This window comes from Rutilus rutilus (genome assembly GCF_951802725.1).
Source record: "Rutilus rutilus genome assembly, chromosome: 20".
Classification (NCBI taxonomy): domain Eukaryota; kingdom Metazoa; phylum Chordata; class Actinopteri; order Cypriniformes; family Leuciscidae; genus Rutilus; species Rutilus rutilus.
This window is the reverse complement of record NC_140225.1, coordinates 17693087-17712289: the sequence shown is the minus strand read 5'-3', so window position 1 is coordinate 17712289 and position 19203 is coordinate 17693087. Positions and strand designations below refer to the sequence as shown.

At 38.5% G+C, this 19203-nt stretch overlaps 1 protein-coding gene across 2 annotated transcripts; it reads left to right on the top strand.

Moving 5' to 3' along the window:
- The first annotated feature begins 1865 nt into the window (after nt 1-1865).
- Nucleotides 1866-14716, top strand: sertad4 (SERTA domain containing 4). Of its 2 annotated transcripts, none has more exons than XM_084390635.1 (4): nt 1866-2450; nt 9814-9982; nt 10171-10298; nt 13095-14716. In XM_084390635.1, the coding sequence occupies exons 2-4, from the start codon at nt 9829-9831 to the stop codon at nt 13821-13823; spliced, it is 1011 nt and encodes a 336-aa protein (XP_084246761.1). In that variant the 5' UTR covers nt 1866-2450; nt 9814-9828; the 3' UTR covers nt 13824-14716. The 2 variants fall into 2 exon arrangements, with proteins under 2 accessions (XP_084246761.1, XP_084246760.1); XM_084390634.1 differs by having other exon boundaries at nt 1938-2450; nt 13092-14716.
- The last annotated feature ends 4487 nt before the right edge of the window (nt 14717-19203 follow it).

The following is a 19203-nucleotide window of genomic DNA, read 5'->3' as shown; positions in this document are numbered from 1 at the left end:
GCTATCAGCTACAGATGATGAAATTCTGTGACTCAGTTTAGAGGAGGAGACAGAAAAGTTGTATTTGATTTAAGAGGGCAACTGTTTTACCTCACACATACATTTACTATCATACCAATCAATATGTTCATGTTCCTCTCCTGTCATATGCACTTTGGATGCTCATAAATAAGTAGACATGACACGTCACAACCCTACTAAGTGCTTGTCTGCGTGAGGGGAGTGTGTTTTGAAGGGCCCATTAAACTTTCAGTTTTATCCTGAAGGAAAGTGCTTAAACATGGACAGCAGCTCCCTGCAAGTCAATATTTATTCCCGCTGCTTGGCTGGAGTGAATAAAGAGGAATCTGAACTCTGTGACCTTACTACTATAATGTAGCAGAAACCGAACCATGCTGTAAGATTAGAGGGTGAATGAATAGTCATCAAAACAAGTGTATGTGTCTAAAGATATAATTCATAAATCAAAAAGTGTCCTCTACTGCTGAAATAAGAGCAGGAATAAATAGTTTTCTAAAATATGGTCCTGCTTATTACAATCAATTCCCCTTTACTACATACTAAAGGACAGGGAGAGAGATTCACTATAAAAGTGCTGGTACAGTTAACCACAATGCATGGTTTCCATTTATTTAAAAGATGCTGTTTCTCTCTGGAGCTCCCAGTCACCTGGAAAAGTACTTCAACACAGGGCTGCTTTTCACACAAGAAAATAAATTACCGACTCTGGCACAGAAGTGTATGTCTGCTTCTAACTAGAAACAGGGTGTGTTTTTTGGAACCTGGAGTTAAAGAGAAACTGAGCAAGAAAAAAACTTTTGTGTGTCTGTGTGTGTCTTGTTCTTGTAAGGGTTAAAAATGTTGTTTTTGTTTTTTTAAGGCCTTAAATATATAGTAAAATCTCATAGATGTGATGACGGTCATTTGTAAATCAATAAATAAAATAATGATAATAATAATAAAACAATAAATTAATTAAATAAAAAATCTAAACTTGCCAAATGAGTCTGTTTAGGGTTGTTCTAAACAAACAAACCAAAAATCATATAAAATATCATATATAGTCAATATATAAAAATAACTAAATCTGGTGGTGGGTCTATATAAAGTAGCCTATGTTTAGTGTGGTAGCTGGTTATAATCAGCTTATGTTAAAGGGGTGGTTGATTATGATTTCACTTTTCTAACTTTAGTTAGTGTGTAATGTTGCTGTTTGAGCATAAACAACATCTGCAAAGTTACAAAGTTCAAAGCAAAGGGAGATATTTTCTTTTAATTTTTTTTGCTTTTTAAGGACTAAAACAAACGCTGGTAGGGACTACAAGACATTCCTCCTGGGTTAGTGACATCACTAACCCTACAATTTGCATAAACCCCGCCCCCGGGAACGCCATTTATAGATTATCATGACAGAATATGCTAATCAATGACTAGAAGATAACAACACATAAACTATCTAAAATCATCAACTAACCATTCACAGAACATGGAACAGGAATGTCCTGTCTCTCCATCATTGTCCGACTCCGGTTTGAACATGAAGGCTAAAAGTTTTTGAAATTTTCAGTGCATGCCTGTGTGAGGTAAAACACATGCCTGTGTGTGTGTGTGTGTGTGTGTGTGTGTGTGTCATATTTGCCAATAAACTCTAAAGATCATGGGAAGTCTATTGGAGACCTTTACACTAAGTGTAGGCTACAAGTTTGTGCGTGTGAGAGGATAGAGAGTGATGGAGGGACCTGTATCGTAGCCAAAGAACCAAAAATCGGCACGACTTGGCGTTCACTCCACCTCTTCTACAGGGAACACCGGAGAAAAGCGCTCAGGAGCGCGGCTGGAAAATACGGACCGCCGCTCCTGAAAGGGGAAATGTCTAACAGATGATTGGCCACGTGCCCGCCCGCTCCACTTATGCTGCGCGCTCCCGGGCGCAAGTTAACGCAGCTCCTCTGATCAAACCCAGACACACACACAAACCACCGAGGAAGCATTGCTGCTGCTGCTGGGACAGGACGAGACTGATCCTGAGGGAAAAAGCTGCTGCTGTTTATTCCGAGGAATGGGGCGACGCTGCTCGTGTCCACTGACGTTAACGAGCCCAGTTCAAAGCAAACACTGCAACGTCGCACCGTCTACCGGTGAGGTCACTGAGGCACAAAGCAGCAGAGCGACCTGCACAGCGGAGATTCCTTCACATCACAGCGGCTTTGTTCGTGCGCTGACTGACTGCTTGGCTTTGGATGGTATATTTTCCGTAGAACCCTATCGATTATTGTAAGCCAGAGAGCCGCGCGCTGATGGATCGTGGATAAGTTGTTATTGATGAACACAGCGGGACTACAGAAGCGGAACCCAGAGGAGAAAAACAGAGCGCGTCCGTAACGACACATCTGAGTGCGCGTAATATATATAACAACACATCTTTGACTTAGCCATCACCATAGTTAAAGGTAAGCCTGAGTAATATCTACTGAACAGATTGATCGGTTTTCAGAGTTCCGCGCCAACAGTCTCCGCGGAGGCAGACATATATGGCACTGTGCCAACACAGATAAACTACACTTATGATCTCTGAAGTGTTACAACTATTTCGTTCAAGCACACTAGAGTACACACAGCCTACTGCGTTATGGGAAGTTGTAGTAAGGAAATATTTGCCTAAATGTATAACTATATATTGGGAATGCACTTGGCAAAGTGTGTAAAATGAACGTCCTGTAAACACCCTTTAGCCTTCACTAATTTATTAAATGGTCCTGCGGTGATAAATTCGCTTTTTTAAGTATTTTTAAAATATTATTTTATGTCTATAATATAGGCTAAGCTATTTATTTAGCCCAATAAATATATTAAAACACACACACACACACATATATATATATATATATAGCCTATATAATATTTTTTTAGATAAACCAAGGTCTTTATTCCTTCACTTATTAATTATGGTTTGTAACATTTACTGCAATCACACTTTGAATCTCTAAAGAAGCTATTGACAGTGAGGTCACACAATGTTCCTTTCACACATTAAAACACTTAATCTCTCTCTCTCTCTCTGGGTGTGTGTGTGTGTGTGTGTGTGTGTGTGTGTGTGTGTGTGTGTGTGTGTGTGTGTGTGTGTGTGTGTGTGTGTGTGTGTGTGTGTGTGTGTGTGTGTGTGTGTGTGTGTGTGTGTGTGTGTGTGTGTGTGTGTGTGTGTGTGTGTGTGTGTGTGTGTTTTTAAGGGCAGGGTGCCAGAATTCTGTTACTGCTTGATTCCCTTAGAAGGAGATGAAGTGTACAACATGAAAGCACAATACCGTTATAGATGGACGCAGAGTGTGTATATCTGTCCTCATGAATGCACAATTACTGCTGCACAGGAAAATTGTGCATTGGTGTCTGTGTAGTGTAAGGCAATTGCACATCTGTGTGTAAGGCTATTGTTGTTGTTGTTGTGCAAGAGAGAGAGATGCTATTGTGCGTGGCTGAGATGGTATGTGTGTGTGAGTGGGATTATTTCTTGCTTCATTATCAGCAATGGGTTCACTGCGATGGCTGTGGCATCTGTTCCTGGTGCCGGGGGGGCAAGAAGTGTGTGTGTTTGTGTGCATGTGGGTATTCCCCCTGAGATCACTGTGCCAGTTTAAGAGTGTCTGGCATACTGCCACGCATTGATCCCTCGATCTACAGCAGGCACAAAGGAAAACCCACGCAATCGTTTACCGCCTGTGGTTCTCATCAGTCCATTCCAGTCATTTGTGTCTGGGCACAGTTAGGATTTACTTCAAGAGACTTCTGAGGAGTCTGCGGGCTGCTCATAATCATCTAAAACTTTAACCAGGGCAGTTTCAGAAAACTGTGGTTTGGGAGGGACACGGCACATCCTGTGCAGATCGTTTTCCTGTCAAACTGACTCATTCAAAGGCTCACCTCATTCAAACACCCACAAAAGAAACTGTAGATCAACATTAGATATTGTACATGGTGAAAACTGTACTGTCATCAAATTAGGTACAAACACATTCCCCACAGCCAGGTTTTTGACTCGCGCTACACTCTTCATCTCTCTGTCCAGGTATATGAATTAGCACATTACACCAGCATTCAAAAGTTTGGGGTCAGTAAAAAAAAAAAAAGTGTTTTAAAGAAATTAATACTTTTATTCAGCAAGGACACATTACATTGATCAAAAGTGACAAAGCTATTTATAATGTAATCAAAAATGTTATTTTTTAACTTTCTTTTCATCAATTATTCCAGATTTTTTTTATTACGGTTACCACAAAAATATTATTTTTAACATTAAAATTGAAAAGAGTTTAATATACAGTACAACCTACAGTAAAACCTATTTTAAATTGTTATAATATTCCACAATTTTACCGTTTTTACTGTATTTTTCATCAATTAAATGCATCCTTGGTCAGCATAAAAAGATTATTTTACTCATTGCAGAATAATATGCGTCAGTTTTTCATCCATTGTGTAGGCCTTATAATATTAACGATAATGCTAAATTAAATAATGCATTTCTGTTTTGAGTGTGAGTTCATAAGACAAAAAAAAATATTAGGAAACACTCATACACTTTCAATAGACTAAAAAAAAACTCCCCAGCAAACATTGGTCCGACGGCAACGTCGTGTCCCTGACCAAAAATAGTCGCGGTAGGACGGCATAAATCGGCATAACAACAGATAACGTCAAAGATGTCCGTTCAACTTTCATTTTGGACCTATTTTTCAACCATGACGGGACGTGTCGGAGGGACGTCTTTTCAACGGTCATTAAACATCCAAATGTTTCCTGGGTCTCTAAAGTTTCTGTCTGAACACAAATCACAGTCATCACAAAAAAATAAATCAGAGCCCACCATGATGTGAAAGTCATGCTCATTTGATCGATGTGATTACCCGTCCCCTTTGAGTACACAGAGAGCACGTGCTGCCCTCCCTGTGTCTCAAACACACACACACACACACACACTGCCTCAGGCTCTGACTCTTAACAGCAGGGATGCATGGGTAGCCAGAACATTCCTTCAGCACTGATGTGGCGTTGTGTCAACACGCTCATGTTACAGCGCTAACCTCACACACGCATACGCTCGCACATTGCTTTTGGCTGGAGTTGATATAACTTCTCTCCTATTTTACCTGTCTGTTACACTCTTCGCTTGCAGTGCAGACATGGTATAACTTTTTTCTCTCTTGCTTTGAGTTGGAAGTAACCTAGACAAGCTGAGGAGCAACAGAGCATTTGGCAGGCGGGATGGGTGTTCCTACCTCCCCCCCCCCCCCCTCTTTCGCTCTTTCTCTCTTTCTTTGTATGTGTGTGTGCCAGACATGTTTGGATGGATGTTTTACCTCCTCGACTGGGTGTTGCCTACATTTTCTGTCTGTGTGTGAGAGAATTAAAGAGACTACCTAATGACCTAGATTACAGACTGCAGGATGTGTTCAGATCTCCAACTCAACATTTCGATTCTTAAATAAACCTCCTCTGTCTCGCTGATAGATTCAGGTCATGGAACCCGAAACTGTTGAATGGAAGTCAAGCACACACATGGTTTAAATGCTTCCAGCAACCTCGACAGAAAGCAGTTTCTGAGCAGATGGATGATAGTTCCTGGAGAGATGTGTAAGTGTGTGTGTAATAGCCTTACGGTTGGCAAAGTCTCGCTGCGGTCTTTTCACCTTATGGTAAATTGGGGCGTCACCGCAGCAGGGTGTGTTTCACACTTTACTGTGTGACTCTTTGTAGTCAATTTGGGTTCTGCATGTGTGTGCATGAACTAAAGAAGTCATTCATAAATCATAAATCATCTTGTCCTAACTTCTAAACCTGTATGACTTTTTTTCAAATTTCAAATTTCAAAACAGCACAATAAAAGTATCCTAAACGATTTGCGTTCTAAGTCGTAAAAGAGCTTTTTGGTTGAACAAGTCAATTTCTTTAATGTTATATACACTTGGTGTGTATTTTTCAAACAGAATATGGTTTTCACTAAGAAGTCATAAATTCACAGCAGAAATGGTTGCCTCTGTGAACATGTGCGCAGTTTCACCTCCATATTTTGTCATAAATTACATCTTTGAACTTGAGTGTTTATATCAGTTACTCATGTTTCTCATAAATCATGTGTCTGTTTCTGGGTCAGGCTGTGTGGGCAGACTGGCGTTGATGATGACTCTTTAGATCTGTGCATGTGCCAATGTGTCTCTGCTACACAGACCAAGAACAAGTTTGTGGTCGACTTTCGCTGGAGTTCTAGAATGATCTGTCAGCCTGGTGTTCCAGAGAGCAGAGCAGAATATGAGCTGATGCCTGAAGTTGTTCTCGTAACCTGATTAATCGTGCAGCGTTTCTTATGTCTGCTCCGTCTCTCTTTCTTGCTTACTTTCTATTGACAAGGCAATTTGGAAATAATTTCAATAATTTCAAAGGAATACATTTTCTGGAAGACTAACCACCCAGTAAGACTATGGTTCTTAATAAGCTATACAAAAGAAGTGTATGTCCCCAGAAGTTAGCTAAATCTGACAAAACATACCTTTGGGGGCATTAGAGGATGTTCCTCAAGTAAAAAAAAAAAAAAAAGATGATACATAATTTAATATATTTAAGTAACATTTTATGTAATTATTTATATAAATGCAATTATTTAAATATGAATTCTAATTAAATATATATCACCACTCTAAAAAATATATATTTTTATTCAGCAAAGATGCATATAGACATTTATAATGTTACAAAAAAATTATATTTCAAATAAATGCTGGGGTGTTTTTTTCCCAACTATGCTGGGCATTCAAAGAATCCTGTAAAATCATATAAAAAAAACATTAAGCAGCACAATCATTTTCTACATTTATCATAAGAAATGTTTTTTTGAGCACCAAATCAGAAAAATGTAATGTTTTCTGAAGGATCATATGACAATGAAGACTGGACTAATGGCTGATTAAAAAGCAACTTTTTAAAAATCAAATTTGAGCTATTTTTTATTTTAATAAATGCAGCCTTGGTTAGCATAAGATACTTTCTTTTGTTGAATTTAATGCATCCTTGATAAATAAATGTATTAATTTCTCTCTTTTTTAGTCTTACCACAAATGTTTGATTTGTATCGTTTACACAAAAAAAGTTAAGCAGCAAAAACACTGATACTAATAAATGTTTCTTGAGCAACAAATCAGCATATTAGAATAATTTCTGAAGGATCATGTGACACAGAAGACTGGAGTAATGATGCTGAAAATTCACCTTTGATCACATGAATAAATCACATTTAACTATATTCACAGTAAAATGTGTATATATGTGTATACACACACACACACACACACACACATGTCCCTATTGAGACAGTTAAGTAAATGTGTGAGTGAGCTTTACCAGCTTTTTATAACTCAGTAAAGAGTTAAAAAGTATCATTTAGCTTTGGATGTTGTGGTTTTAGTGAGTAAAGCCAAAAACTACATTATCTCAATGGAAACCTGCAATTGTGGTTCTTGCATAGGAAAAACCACAACGGCAGAACTGAAAGCTTATCCCTTACATGATTCCTTAGTTTGGATCGCTCATTCTTTCTTTTTTTTTCTTTTTTTTTTTCGCTCTCTCTGCTGTTTTTAGCATGAACTGTGTTTTATAATTTGTAGTTTTAGCATCTACTGAGCTTCACAGTTCTAGTACACACTCGCTTCTGTACCCTGTGATATTTGTGTATGTGTGCGTGTGTGACTGATGAGGTGCAAATCCAACAGATCCAGCACCTTTTTATGTTTTCTTCACATGAAAAGGAAAGTGGAAGAGATGGAGAGAGAGAGAGTGCATAAAAGCACAAAACGAGCAAAGAGACAAAGACAGACCGTGCGTGTGTGTGTGTGTGTGTGTGTGTGTGTGTGTGTGTGTGTGTGTGTGTGTGTGTTTGAGCAAGCTCTGCTTCTGTGTCAGCTCTCTGTCTTCTAAAGCGTAAATTCAAAGCAGAGTTGTGGGCGGAATGAGAAACAGGTAACGACAGTATGAGGGAGAGGAGGAGAGCAGGATCTGCTCTGATTAAACACGTCTCTCCCACATGAGCTCAGTGTGATCCAAACCCTGCGGACACAGACTAAAAAGAGGACGGGTTATTACAGACGAATTAAGCTTACTTGCAAGAGGAACATTGTTTTTGTCGGTGTGCGTGCACTTTTTTATTTATTTATTTAAACTCTTTTTTTTGTGGGATTTTTACCATTTCAGTTTTAACCGACTTTTTATTTACTTATTTATACAGCAGTCAAATTAATTTGTTCATTTGGTGCAATTAATTATTAAAATTGTATTTCAAAATTATAAAAATAAAAAATATAATGGAATAACATACACTTAATTAATCATGTCCACTAACACGCTATATACATTTCATAATAAGGAGCTTTTCACACAGGACAATTTTTTTCGAAAAGAAGGTTGAAAAAGAACAAAAAGACAATAAAAAAAAATAGCACAGAAGACAAGTTTCTTGTATGAATCTATCTCAGACAGACTAACAATGATTAATGATATGGAAATAAAACTGCCAAATTTTGTGTTTATGTCAATGCTATTTTTGCCACAAAAATGTAATACATTATCTTATTTTGGGGGCTTTTCTCAGTAAATACTGATATATGTGATTAATTTGAATAATTAAGTGACATCATATGCATTAAATGTTTGAATCGATTGACAGCCCTAATAGTTATAAATAAATATTGTTTGTTGCCATGTGAGAATTGTGTATAGTGATACAGAACAGCCTGCATGGCGAAATAGCAGTTCAATATGTGCCAACTGAACCCACTACATGAGAGTAATAGTGTGTGTGTGTGTGTGAAATTGTCAGTGAAGATTAATGACCTTTGTAGAGGCAGTCATCCAGAACTTTTCCCCTCTCTCTCTCCTGTCACTGTGTGTGTGTGTGTGTGTGTGTGTGTGTGTGTGTGTGTGTGTGTGTGTGTGTGTGTGTGTGTGTGTGTGTGTGTGTGTGTGTGTGTGGTTGAACAGAGAACAAAATTATTAAAGAGAGATCACACAATAAGATAAGGTATCTGTCTTAGCAGCTTATATTGAATCTTGTTCTCTCTCCATGTCGTTATCGGAGAGTGTGTTTGTGTGGTTTTGCTCTATTAGCTGTTTTAAAGGTTCTCGATGTGTTTTTCAAATGCCTTGTTAATACAATCTTCAAAGAAAGAGGAAATAACCAAAGAATGTGAAGTAGCACAGTGTTGTTGAGAGGTTGCTTTCTTTAAAGGGGTTATAATGAGGATTCAAATTTTTCCTGATCTTTTGAGATAAAAGAGTTCATTGTACTATGAAAACATATTGTAACTACATTTCAGAACTAAAAACCTGCTCCCCATTGAGAAATACATGTATGATGAAAACAATGTAAGAAACTCTTAAGTCGTAAGTCTCTGATCATTTCAGCACTGAGTTTTTTTATAAAGCTGACATAAATATAATACAAGCTTTGCAAAGAGGCTGTTTTTGAAGGATTGGACATTTAAAAAATGTAACCAAAAAAATTTGATTATTAATTAATTATATATCAACAGTTTTTGTCTATACAATGAATGTCAAAGGGGTCCAAAACAACATTGGACTCCACTGACATTCACTGAACAGAGAAAAAAAAAAAAAAACTGATATCTTCTTTGGTGTTTCATAGAAGAAAGAAAGTAATACAGGTTTGGAATGACATGAATGTGAATTTTCATTTGTGAGAGAACTTTCCCTTTAACATAATGATTTCATTACATGATGTTTTTTTAGAATTATGTTTGTGTTTTTGTTGTTTAGAACTGAGGTGAAACCATGGCTTTGGTCTTATCAAAGAACCCCTTTTGTGAACCCGAGGCTGAAGCACCGCCGTCAATCTACCAACCGATCTGGGAATCTGAACACTGCAGTAAAAGCTGTGTCTCCACCCCCTCACCACCAGGGGGTGACACCCAAGGGCTCAGAGAAGGTTTGAAACTAATCTCATTTCTGAAAATCAAGACTACCATGATCAGTTGGCGCTCATGATGTTCTGTTCCAAAGTAGACGTTTCAAAATCCAGTTTTGACACTTAAAAACAGGCCAGAAATTCTCTTCATTCCAGTCTTTGATCTAGAAGACGTAGCCTATTAATGAGCCTTCCCATTTTGTCTCCAGAGCCCCATTACAGACGAGTTCCTGATCATGTGATGGATCGTGTGGCCATGTCACGGATCTCTTATTTCAAGAGGAAATTTGTGGAGGATGAAGAACCTGTACTGAGCTTCAGGCGTTACTGTCACTCTGTGAGTCTACAGAATTCGGCATGTTTCTACACAACACATCATATGTTTTTCACTTTGGTAATTCATAAAATTATATGAAGTTTGGACACTTGGACTAAGTTTTAATATTGTAAAGGTGTGGTCACATTAGTCAAATTGCGATCCATTGACTGTTGTCAGTGGTGTAGTTATGTATGAAGCACATCTCACACAGAAGTCACTTTCAAACCAAGCAGCTTTCTTTAGGTTAACGCTGAGAATTTGCATGACCATACTTGAACCCATTCCAAAATCTGCACATGGAAATGGTTCACCCTGGCTTGAAATGACCTTTTGTGTGGATTCCTACTGGATTTTGCCTGCAAAAATTCACTGAGCAACAAAATAATATGTTTTTCATTTAATTTTTTTTTACATTTAGGGTGTGTTCACACTTGGCAGGTTAGGTTTGATTAAAAATTCTGGTGCGATTGCGGTTCAATTGAATAAATGTGAACATTGTCGTCCAAATCTTGGTGCGCACCGAACAAGCAAACCGAGACTCCTGAAAAGGTGGGTCTCGATCTGCTTCCAAACAAATTCTTGAGTGGGGTCAACTGAAATATGAATGCAACACGGACCAAAGACATCTAAACAAACCAAAAACAGGACGTGATGTCACAAGATGCGACCCTAAAAAAGACAGAATGCTCAGGCATTACACTATAAAGCATGGGAAACTCAGTCTCCTTGTAGCAAATCTTCATTTGTGTGCAACAGAGGAATTCCTGGCACTGTTTTGACTCCTTTACAGATTTTATAAGCTCTTCATGAGCTCTCAGCTCATAAAAATACCATCATATGTATGCAAAATATTTGTCATAAAAGCCGTTTTGTATCTTTAGCTTCTGTCTTAAAGGGGACCTATTATGCCCCATTTTACAAGATGTAATATAAGTCTCAGGTGTCTCCAGAATGTGTCTGTGAAGTTTCAGCTCAAAATACCCCACAGATAATTTATACCATGTTGCAAATGCCCATTTTTGAGTGGAAGGAAAAACATGCTGTTCTTTAAATGCAAATGAGCTGCTGCTCCCCACCCCGCTTTCCAGAAGAGGGCGGAGCCTTTACAGCTCGTGCCTCGGATACTCTGCTAAAAATTAAAACATATGTTTGCTCTATTTTTATATCTATTTCTATATCAGTATAAACTTCTGATAGATGGTTTTCTGAGCGCACACATCCGAAGCACGCGCACACAAAGCTGGATGTCAGACTGCACGTCACGTGAGTATTAAACTAAGTTCTCTTCCAGGTCGTATTGTGCTTAAACTTTCAAATACAATGTGCATGTGAAGAATCAGTGGTTAAAATGAATCTTTACCACGATACCACAGCAGTATAATCCTAAACTTTTGCTGTGTTCCCTTTATTTTACTAGATCCCTTTTAGTTCAATCCAGGATTCGCTAACCGCTTGCTCTTGAAAGATGGCTTAGTTTTGAGTTTTATTTTGTGTTGTTCTCCTGCTAACTGGTTTAATCGCATTATTACTGTCTTACTGAAATACTTCTGCTAATCAGTTGTGGGCCACTATTACCTAAAACTGTGTCTATTAATGCAGATTGTCTGTCGTTCTCACTACTTTGAGGAAAGATTAAGCATGAAGCAAGATTTGTTTTACCAACGTTTATGTTACATCAGTCATTCACGCTAGAGCTTGGCTAATATATGAACTGTTATTGATACAGTTTCCACATGTTCACCGCAATAAATTAGAAAAATACTCTGTAAATAAATAAGTACAAGTAAAATGATCGGTTTATTGATGGACATGCACTTGTTAATGCTGATGGTGAGGAATTACAGTTGCAACATCTCATAATGTACCTCAAACTGAGTTGTGTATCACTGAGAAACGTCCTGCTTGAGGTGTCCTTGCGATGGAGGTTCGGGTTGAATAACTAGTTCTTCCAGTGTTTCATCATCGCACTCGCGCTCGGATTGATATGGTGAAATCAACGTCATAGTTGTTATGGCAATGGGCGTTTTCGACACGGTAGACCAATCACAACAGACTGAGCTGTCTGGCCAATCAGAGCAGAGCAGCTCGCAGAAAAAGGGGATTTAGAGAGATTGATTCATCTGACGAGTCGTTTGAGAATCATTGAAAATCTGGTGATGTGCAAATGGGGTCTATGCTAATAGCGCGGAGTCCGTCAGTAGTCATGGGCGTCACATTGCATAAACTGCAAACGGCTTATTCTGAGACTCTGCTCGTGATTTATGGGGATTTTTACATTTATCTTCAAACACCATGTAAAAGTGATTTTTTGCTTAATAGGTGCCCTTTAAAAATCACAGTGTGAACACTAAGTGAACCAGGACTAAATGTATCATTTTCTTTTTTGCTCTGGACCAAAAGAACTGAACTACAAGTGTAAACACACCCTTAGTTTGACATTATTTGGATCAACTCAGATTTCAGCTGTTAGAAAGCTGTATGAAAATACAAAAGCTAAATACATTTTCTCAGTCATTTTAAATTAGTTTCTGCTCATAGTGCATTTTTACGCAGATTTCAGATTGTCAGTTTTTTTTTTATTCAATTCAGTTTTAGTTTTTAGTCACATTTTATTGAATGGTCATATTTTTGCACTGCTAGTTTCATAATAGCTTTTGTTTCCCTAATTTACTGTATATCACTTTATGACACTGCACAATGATCAGCGAACAAAACATTTAACCCTTAGATTTGATCCCCACAACACGTAATGAATCATAAAGGTTAACTTGATAACTGACCTTAGAATGCTCATAGTGTCTTCTGGGCCAGCAGGTGTCACCAGTCCTGGAGGAGCGTGCTAACATTCTCCGTCTCTCTCTGGAGAAGCTGCGTTTCATGGATGACCCTGAGTCCTTCTTGCGGCGGTCTGTGCTCATCAACAACCTTCTTCGGCGTCTCAGAAATGAAATCCTCCTCCAGAGCGACTGGTGTTTCCCATCAGGTCAGACAACCATGCCTTGTCCCCTCCAAACCCCAGCCACGAATACACCACTCCCCCCTCCTGCCCTGCAGCCCTGCATGACGCCGCCCGGGCCGTATCGCAAACGCCTGCGTCTGCTGAGGAGGGAAGGACAGGAGTGCGTCCCAGCCTGCTGCTGTTTATACGCAGCCGGACGTTACCTCCAGCTCCCCCTGTCTGTGTACGAACGGGACGTATACTCCAACTCTCGCCCTTCTTCATCATCATCATCACCATCATCATCATCAGTTAGATTTCCACAGCTGCGTGAGGTAGAGGATGAGGAGGAGGAGGACAGTGATGAAGAAGAGGACTCTGTGTGTCCTATGGTGGCTCTGTGTCAAGCAGAAACCAGAGAGCAGAACAGGACGAGCGATGGTCTCCGGCCGCAGAGCCACAGGGATGACAAGAGCCTGGAAAAAGAGACAGAAAAAGGGAAAGAGAGGGTTAGAGGAGGGGAGGTTTCACAGCGGTGGCTTTCAGACACTATAGGTGCTGGACACCATGGGGCCCTCGCTAGGGCTCACGCCAGGGGAAAATAACAAATGAACACTTGCTGTGGAAACAAAATAAGAAACTGGTTTCCAGCAGTCTCATAGATCAATTATACAAACCAGAATATCAGTCGTCAATGATTTTGAATTTTAGTGTGCTTTTTGTACTTCTGGATTACACAACACCACAAATCAAAAGGGACAGCAAATTCACATATTGCTCTGTCTCTTGTGAAAACTACCATACTGTGCCTTAAATGCTCTTGTTTAATCTGTTTGCTGTGTTTGTGGAGTTTGTGGATATTTGTGACTGAACCACAGAGACAGGCACCTTGTGAAGTGGAAAAAAAGACAATAATAATAATAAAATGTTCTAAATTTAATTTTGTTGATATCATAGGCACTTGAGAAATGCATGACATGGTTGCTTTCTATGATTATCATCACATTTACATGCAGTGGATTTTAGCCAGAATGCATGAGGCCCTGAAGGTGGCCAACATTTTTAGAACAATCATATTCCCTTTAGCGCCCTTAACATTTCAGACATTTACATATTCAGGAAACAAAACGCATAGAGGTATCTCTATTAGGATAGTTGACACTATCACAGATGACAGATTCCTGTACAGATACCTCAGTGTCCATGTTAATCTGTTGTCTTGAGGTCCACTAAGTCCAGTGATTCTTGGTTCGAATGAGAGAATCTCCATTCACTATCAAAGTTTTTATTTTCATGCACTTTTTTTATATTGGTTGTTTATGCGTTTTACATTTATTTTTTTATTTCTAAAAACACAAAATGGGAGACCCTCAGACAAGAGCAGAACTTATACTGGCAACAATGCTGGTAGGAAATGAAATGAAATCTTAAACATTGTTCGGGTTTGAATGTGTGTGTGTTTTTGTGAAATGTGTTAAGAATAAAGGAATGATCCCGAGCCCACAATGTTCCCTTTATCTCCTTGTGATGTGATTATATCTGGCACACAGCTTATTTCTTTGGATTCACGCACACACATTCTCTCTCACTCATTCTCTCTCTTATTACTCTTGCTGTCACCTCTTCACTTCCTTCCTCTCTTCTCCATTATCACTATGGAAACAATGTTTACTGGAAAAGCAGTCTGGGATCCCCTGAGGCGAAAAAAGGTTCATGGCAAACACACACACGGTCAAACATCCACACAATCACTCAGTGATTATTATGAACACACCCTGAGATGAGATTCTTTTAGATGGAGCACACTGCTTCTGTTAAAGTAGCAGACATAGGATGATGGAATTATTTGAGTCCACCTCTGGAATTTGTTGTTCAGTGTTGTTGTCATGGGGTTTTCAGCTTCTAAACTTACAGTAACTGTCAGTTATCTTAATCCCGAGTCGTCAGGTTTCAAAATTACACTGAACATTTGTAAATATTGTAAACATTTGCATATTTATGAGGTTCTTGCTGTAGCATTGCTTGGAGAAGAACAGCCGTGACGAGTATGCAAACTGTTTAGGTTTCAATAGGCCTATCTATTTGTCTATCAGTAGGCTAGTAGTCGCTACATAAATCCGCTTTAGTTTTCCTCGAATCTTCTGGAATATCCACATTTTTCCTACACCCCATGACGCTTAGCGCGGATTACGGGTGTAACTTCCGTTAAACTGTAAACAGCGAAAGGTTCGCTCTATGAAGGCAAATTAGAGATTCTACTCACCTTTCAACCATCAAAAATTAAAAGGACATTTGAAAGTGTAAAAGCATTAACAAATTACTACCACAGACCATGAATAACCCCTAATTATTTCCGCAGACATGTTGTGACAGATAATAAATATCAGCAGCATTTCAGTGACTCACTCAATTGACACTTCTTATCTCTCTTCTGTCAGTTTTATTCACACGCTAAATACCGTTTTGGCGCTCTTTAATGTGCCTCAATTCAACTTGCACGTGAACTGATCATCTCTTCCCTTTTATTATAGGTATAGCACAAAATAAACATGAATGAACATCAGAGAGGGTATGATGAAAGATACAGTAGCCTACAACTTCCTGAAATGTAGCCTATCATGTTTCATGTAATCACTCAATCAGTGTTTCAACCGTGTTAAAGTGTTTCAATGTTTTACTTACATTCACCTCAGGAAAGCCATTTAATGACCTGCATGGTTTGCTAAAATTTAACTCTAGAGGAGCATTTAGCTAAATATGCACTAGGCTATAGGCTATTACATAGGCCTATTTATTTTATGTTTACTCGAATATTGATAATATATATATTATAGAAACCATCCCTCCCTTCTCCCTTCAAGCTGAAATCAAAAGTTGGCAGCCCTGATTATATTTACCTGCTATATTTTTTATATATATCTACTCTTTTTTTTAAGAGCACTTTATTTTGATTTTTTATCATTTATATATTGATGTAGAAGTATGTTTTGTTATGAATGTGAGGAAGTGAAATTATAGAAATTACAGTAAAAATTACAGACAAAAAAGTCGACTCCAAGCTTTGAAGTTGACACTCAATTCCCAATGCCTTGCAAACACAGAATCAGTTGTTTTGGGGACCGATTAGCTCAACAACAAATGTGAAACCCTGTATAAAAAGTGGATTTAACAAAGAGTAATATAGCCTTATAAATATAAAAATTAAGGAAGCAACGTTGATTGTTGTCACTCATGCTCTTTTTCCCATTACAAAATGTTTTGTCTTTCTCAGTCTCTCCTGAACCCTTCCTTCCTAACATATTGTTGCAGTTCAATCATTTTTTCGCTCACTTCCCCCCTCCCCCCCACCAATCTCCTTTTTTCATATCTCTGCAATGACAGGTCTGGCTGCGGTTTTGCTTTATTTGAGGAAAGTGTTCCCGGTCTGACTAATGATGCAGGATTCGGGAGCTATCAGACAGGGAGAGGCATTTTTCATCAGGAAGAATGTTATTTGCAGAATTTACACACTGTTAAACTAACAAGACGTAAACAAAAAAGGTTCACACTTTCTGAATTCACTCAAATGTCACATGAGTCTAATTTCAACCATGACAGCCGGCCTCAGCATTCACCTAACCTTCCCTGGGGCACCATGGCAGTGTGAGAGAGAGGAACTGTGTGTGGGTGTGTTGTGATGCACAGTATGACAAGCATCATGTCATTGTCAACACTAATAGAGGAGCAGAGGAGCATGATGCCGCTACTCTCTCTCTCTCTCTCTCTCTCTCTCTCTCTCCTTCTGTTCTTCCAGGCGTAGAATCTGTCTAATGCTACTGGCTCAACTGTCATCCATCAACACATATCTTTGGCAGTTCAGCGTTGCCATGGCAACTGCCCCTTGTCAGGCAGAGGTTTTAGATCAAAAGGCATTCAACAGCAGCTTTCACGATCCTGCCCCTTTTCCCCTCATCACTGATTGTCTTCCTATTTTCTTTTCTTTTCTACTGTCCAGTTGTTTCATCGCTTATCTGCTCCTTCTGCTTACTGCTTTAAAATATCTCCTCAAAAACATTGAAAGGAAATGAGAAATGTTTGATTTTTAGAAAAAACGTAACCCCAACCCTAAACCTAACCGCCACTGGGGCGTAAGCAGGTCGAACAATAACGTATAAATGAGGTTGCACAAATACGAATTGGCCACCAATTCACCAAAATGTGAAATAATTACAAATTATGTGATTTCTGAAATCAAAAGGCATGACGCGACACAATATCAGCCAATCAGAACACGTATAATTCCATTAAGCATGATTTTTAGACCAGATTTAACATTAATGGAGCAACCGAGCGCAATACCACATGATAATACGTGTGCATTTAAATACTGAACAAAGTCACTTCAAGCGTAGTAACATTGTAATGATCTTCAATGTTTATTCACAATTTATTTGAGTCTTTTCTAATATTGATTTTATACAGGCAGATGTCATCTATCAGTTGTCCTTCCTTATCTCTTACTTCTCTTAGAGAGAGGGCATGTGGTTGAAGTTAAAAAACAGTTGAAATCGTTACAGTATTTTAAAGAGCACGTCTCATGTTGAACTGATATTTTGATTTCTAGCTGACTGGTTTTACTGATATACAATAATCCAGTACATCATGAGGTGTTTGATATTATACTATAGATCCAGCATTTAAAACAGTTCTGAGTAATACAGAACAGAGTCATCAGAATCTTCGGTCCTATTCCACCAGTTCTATTAAAGCACATGAAATTAATCTAAAAAGACTTTTATAATGTTCCGGTCCTCTGCACTGACATGTTTCATGTATTGTACTATACGTGTGTATTGCGAATGGGAAGCTTGTGTTATGTTGTGTGATCTGTGTGCACAGAAAACACAGATTTATCAACAGTGTGGTGTTGACACCTGTCCATCACCTCAAAACACAGACGCAGCAAGAGAGCGCAGCAGCTTGAGGTGAGACTTTCTCTTTCTAATTTGAATCAAAAGGTAAAATTAAACATATACTTATATAAGAGCTTTGAGAGGTGGTTACATCCAAAACTCAACCATGAAGATGACAAAAGGGATATGTGACTTAAAAATAATACTTAAGTCACAAATTACAGATGAAAGTTAAAATATCACTATACTAAAAATAAGTATGATACAAGTGGTGAAAATTAATGCAAAATGATAATTATTACTTATCATTGTTTACTTTTACTGATTAGTTTGACTAGTTTGAAATACTTACTGTATGTTGTGTACTTATAAAATATCATCATTAGATTCAAATTTAGGACAAAAACAGGGTGTCTAAACTTTTTTATTCTTTCTAAGGTTACCATAATTCTTCTTTACAGTCAATTTCTTAATACGTAATGCCCATTTGTTTATTTCTTCCCAAAATGAGATATTTCTCTGTGCCCTCTGTTCTCTTGATCTTGACTGTCTCCCGTCCGTGAAAGCTAAAATCCATCACGAAGGACTGCTGGACTCACACCTGAAGACCATGCCTCGACTTCTCCATCCAGAGGCCTTTCCTGTGTCCAAGCGGCATGACGTCTCTTCCACTCTAAGGTGTGTACGACCGCTGGGACACCTGTCCTGTCCTACATTGTACATCTGGGCTCAAACTGTCCATCTCCTCCAAAGGACCTATCCAGAATCTTGACTCACAACCTCCAGCCCGAGAGCCATTCGGAGTTTTCTTATGCAAAACTATGATTATAATAAGTTCAAAGACATCAAATATGTTTGATATTTTGAGCCTATTTTAGATAACTTTTCATTTGCCAGGCTACTCCAAAGAGTTTGCTGAGTTCTGCTGAGTTTCGGAACTATCTAAAAGTCTGATAGTGTGTGATCTTCTCTTGTTTGGTGAATTATGCCTAGAGTTTGAAAATTAGCCTATGTTTAATCTTCGTCTAGTGTAGCCTATTCCAGGAAGGATAGATTTATGCTATAATTTAATCCTAATCTCTCTGTCCATCTG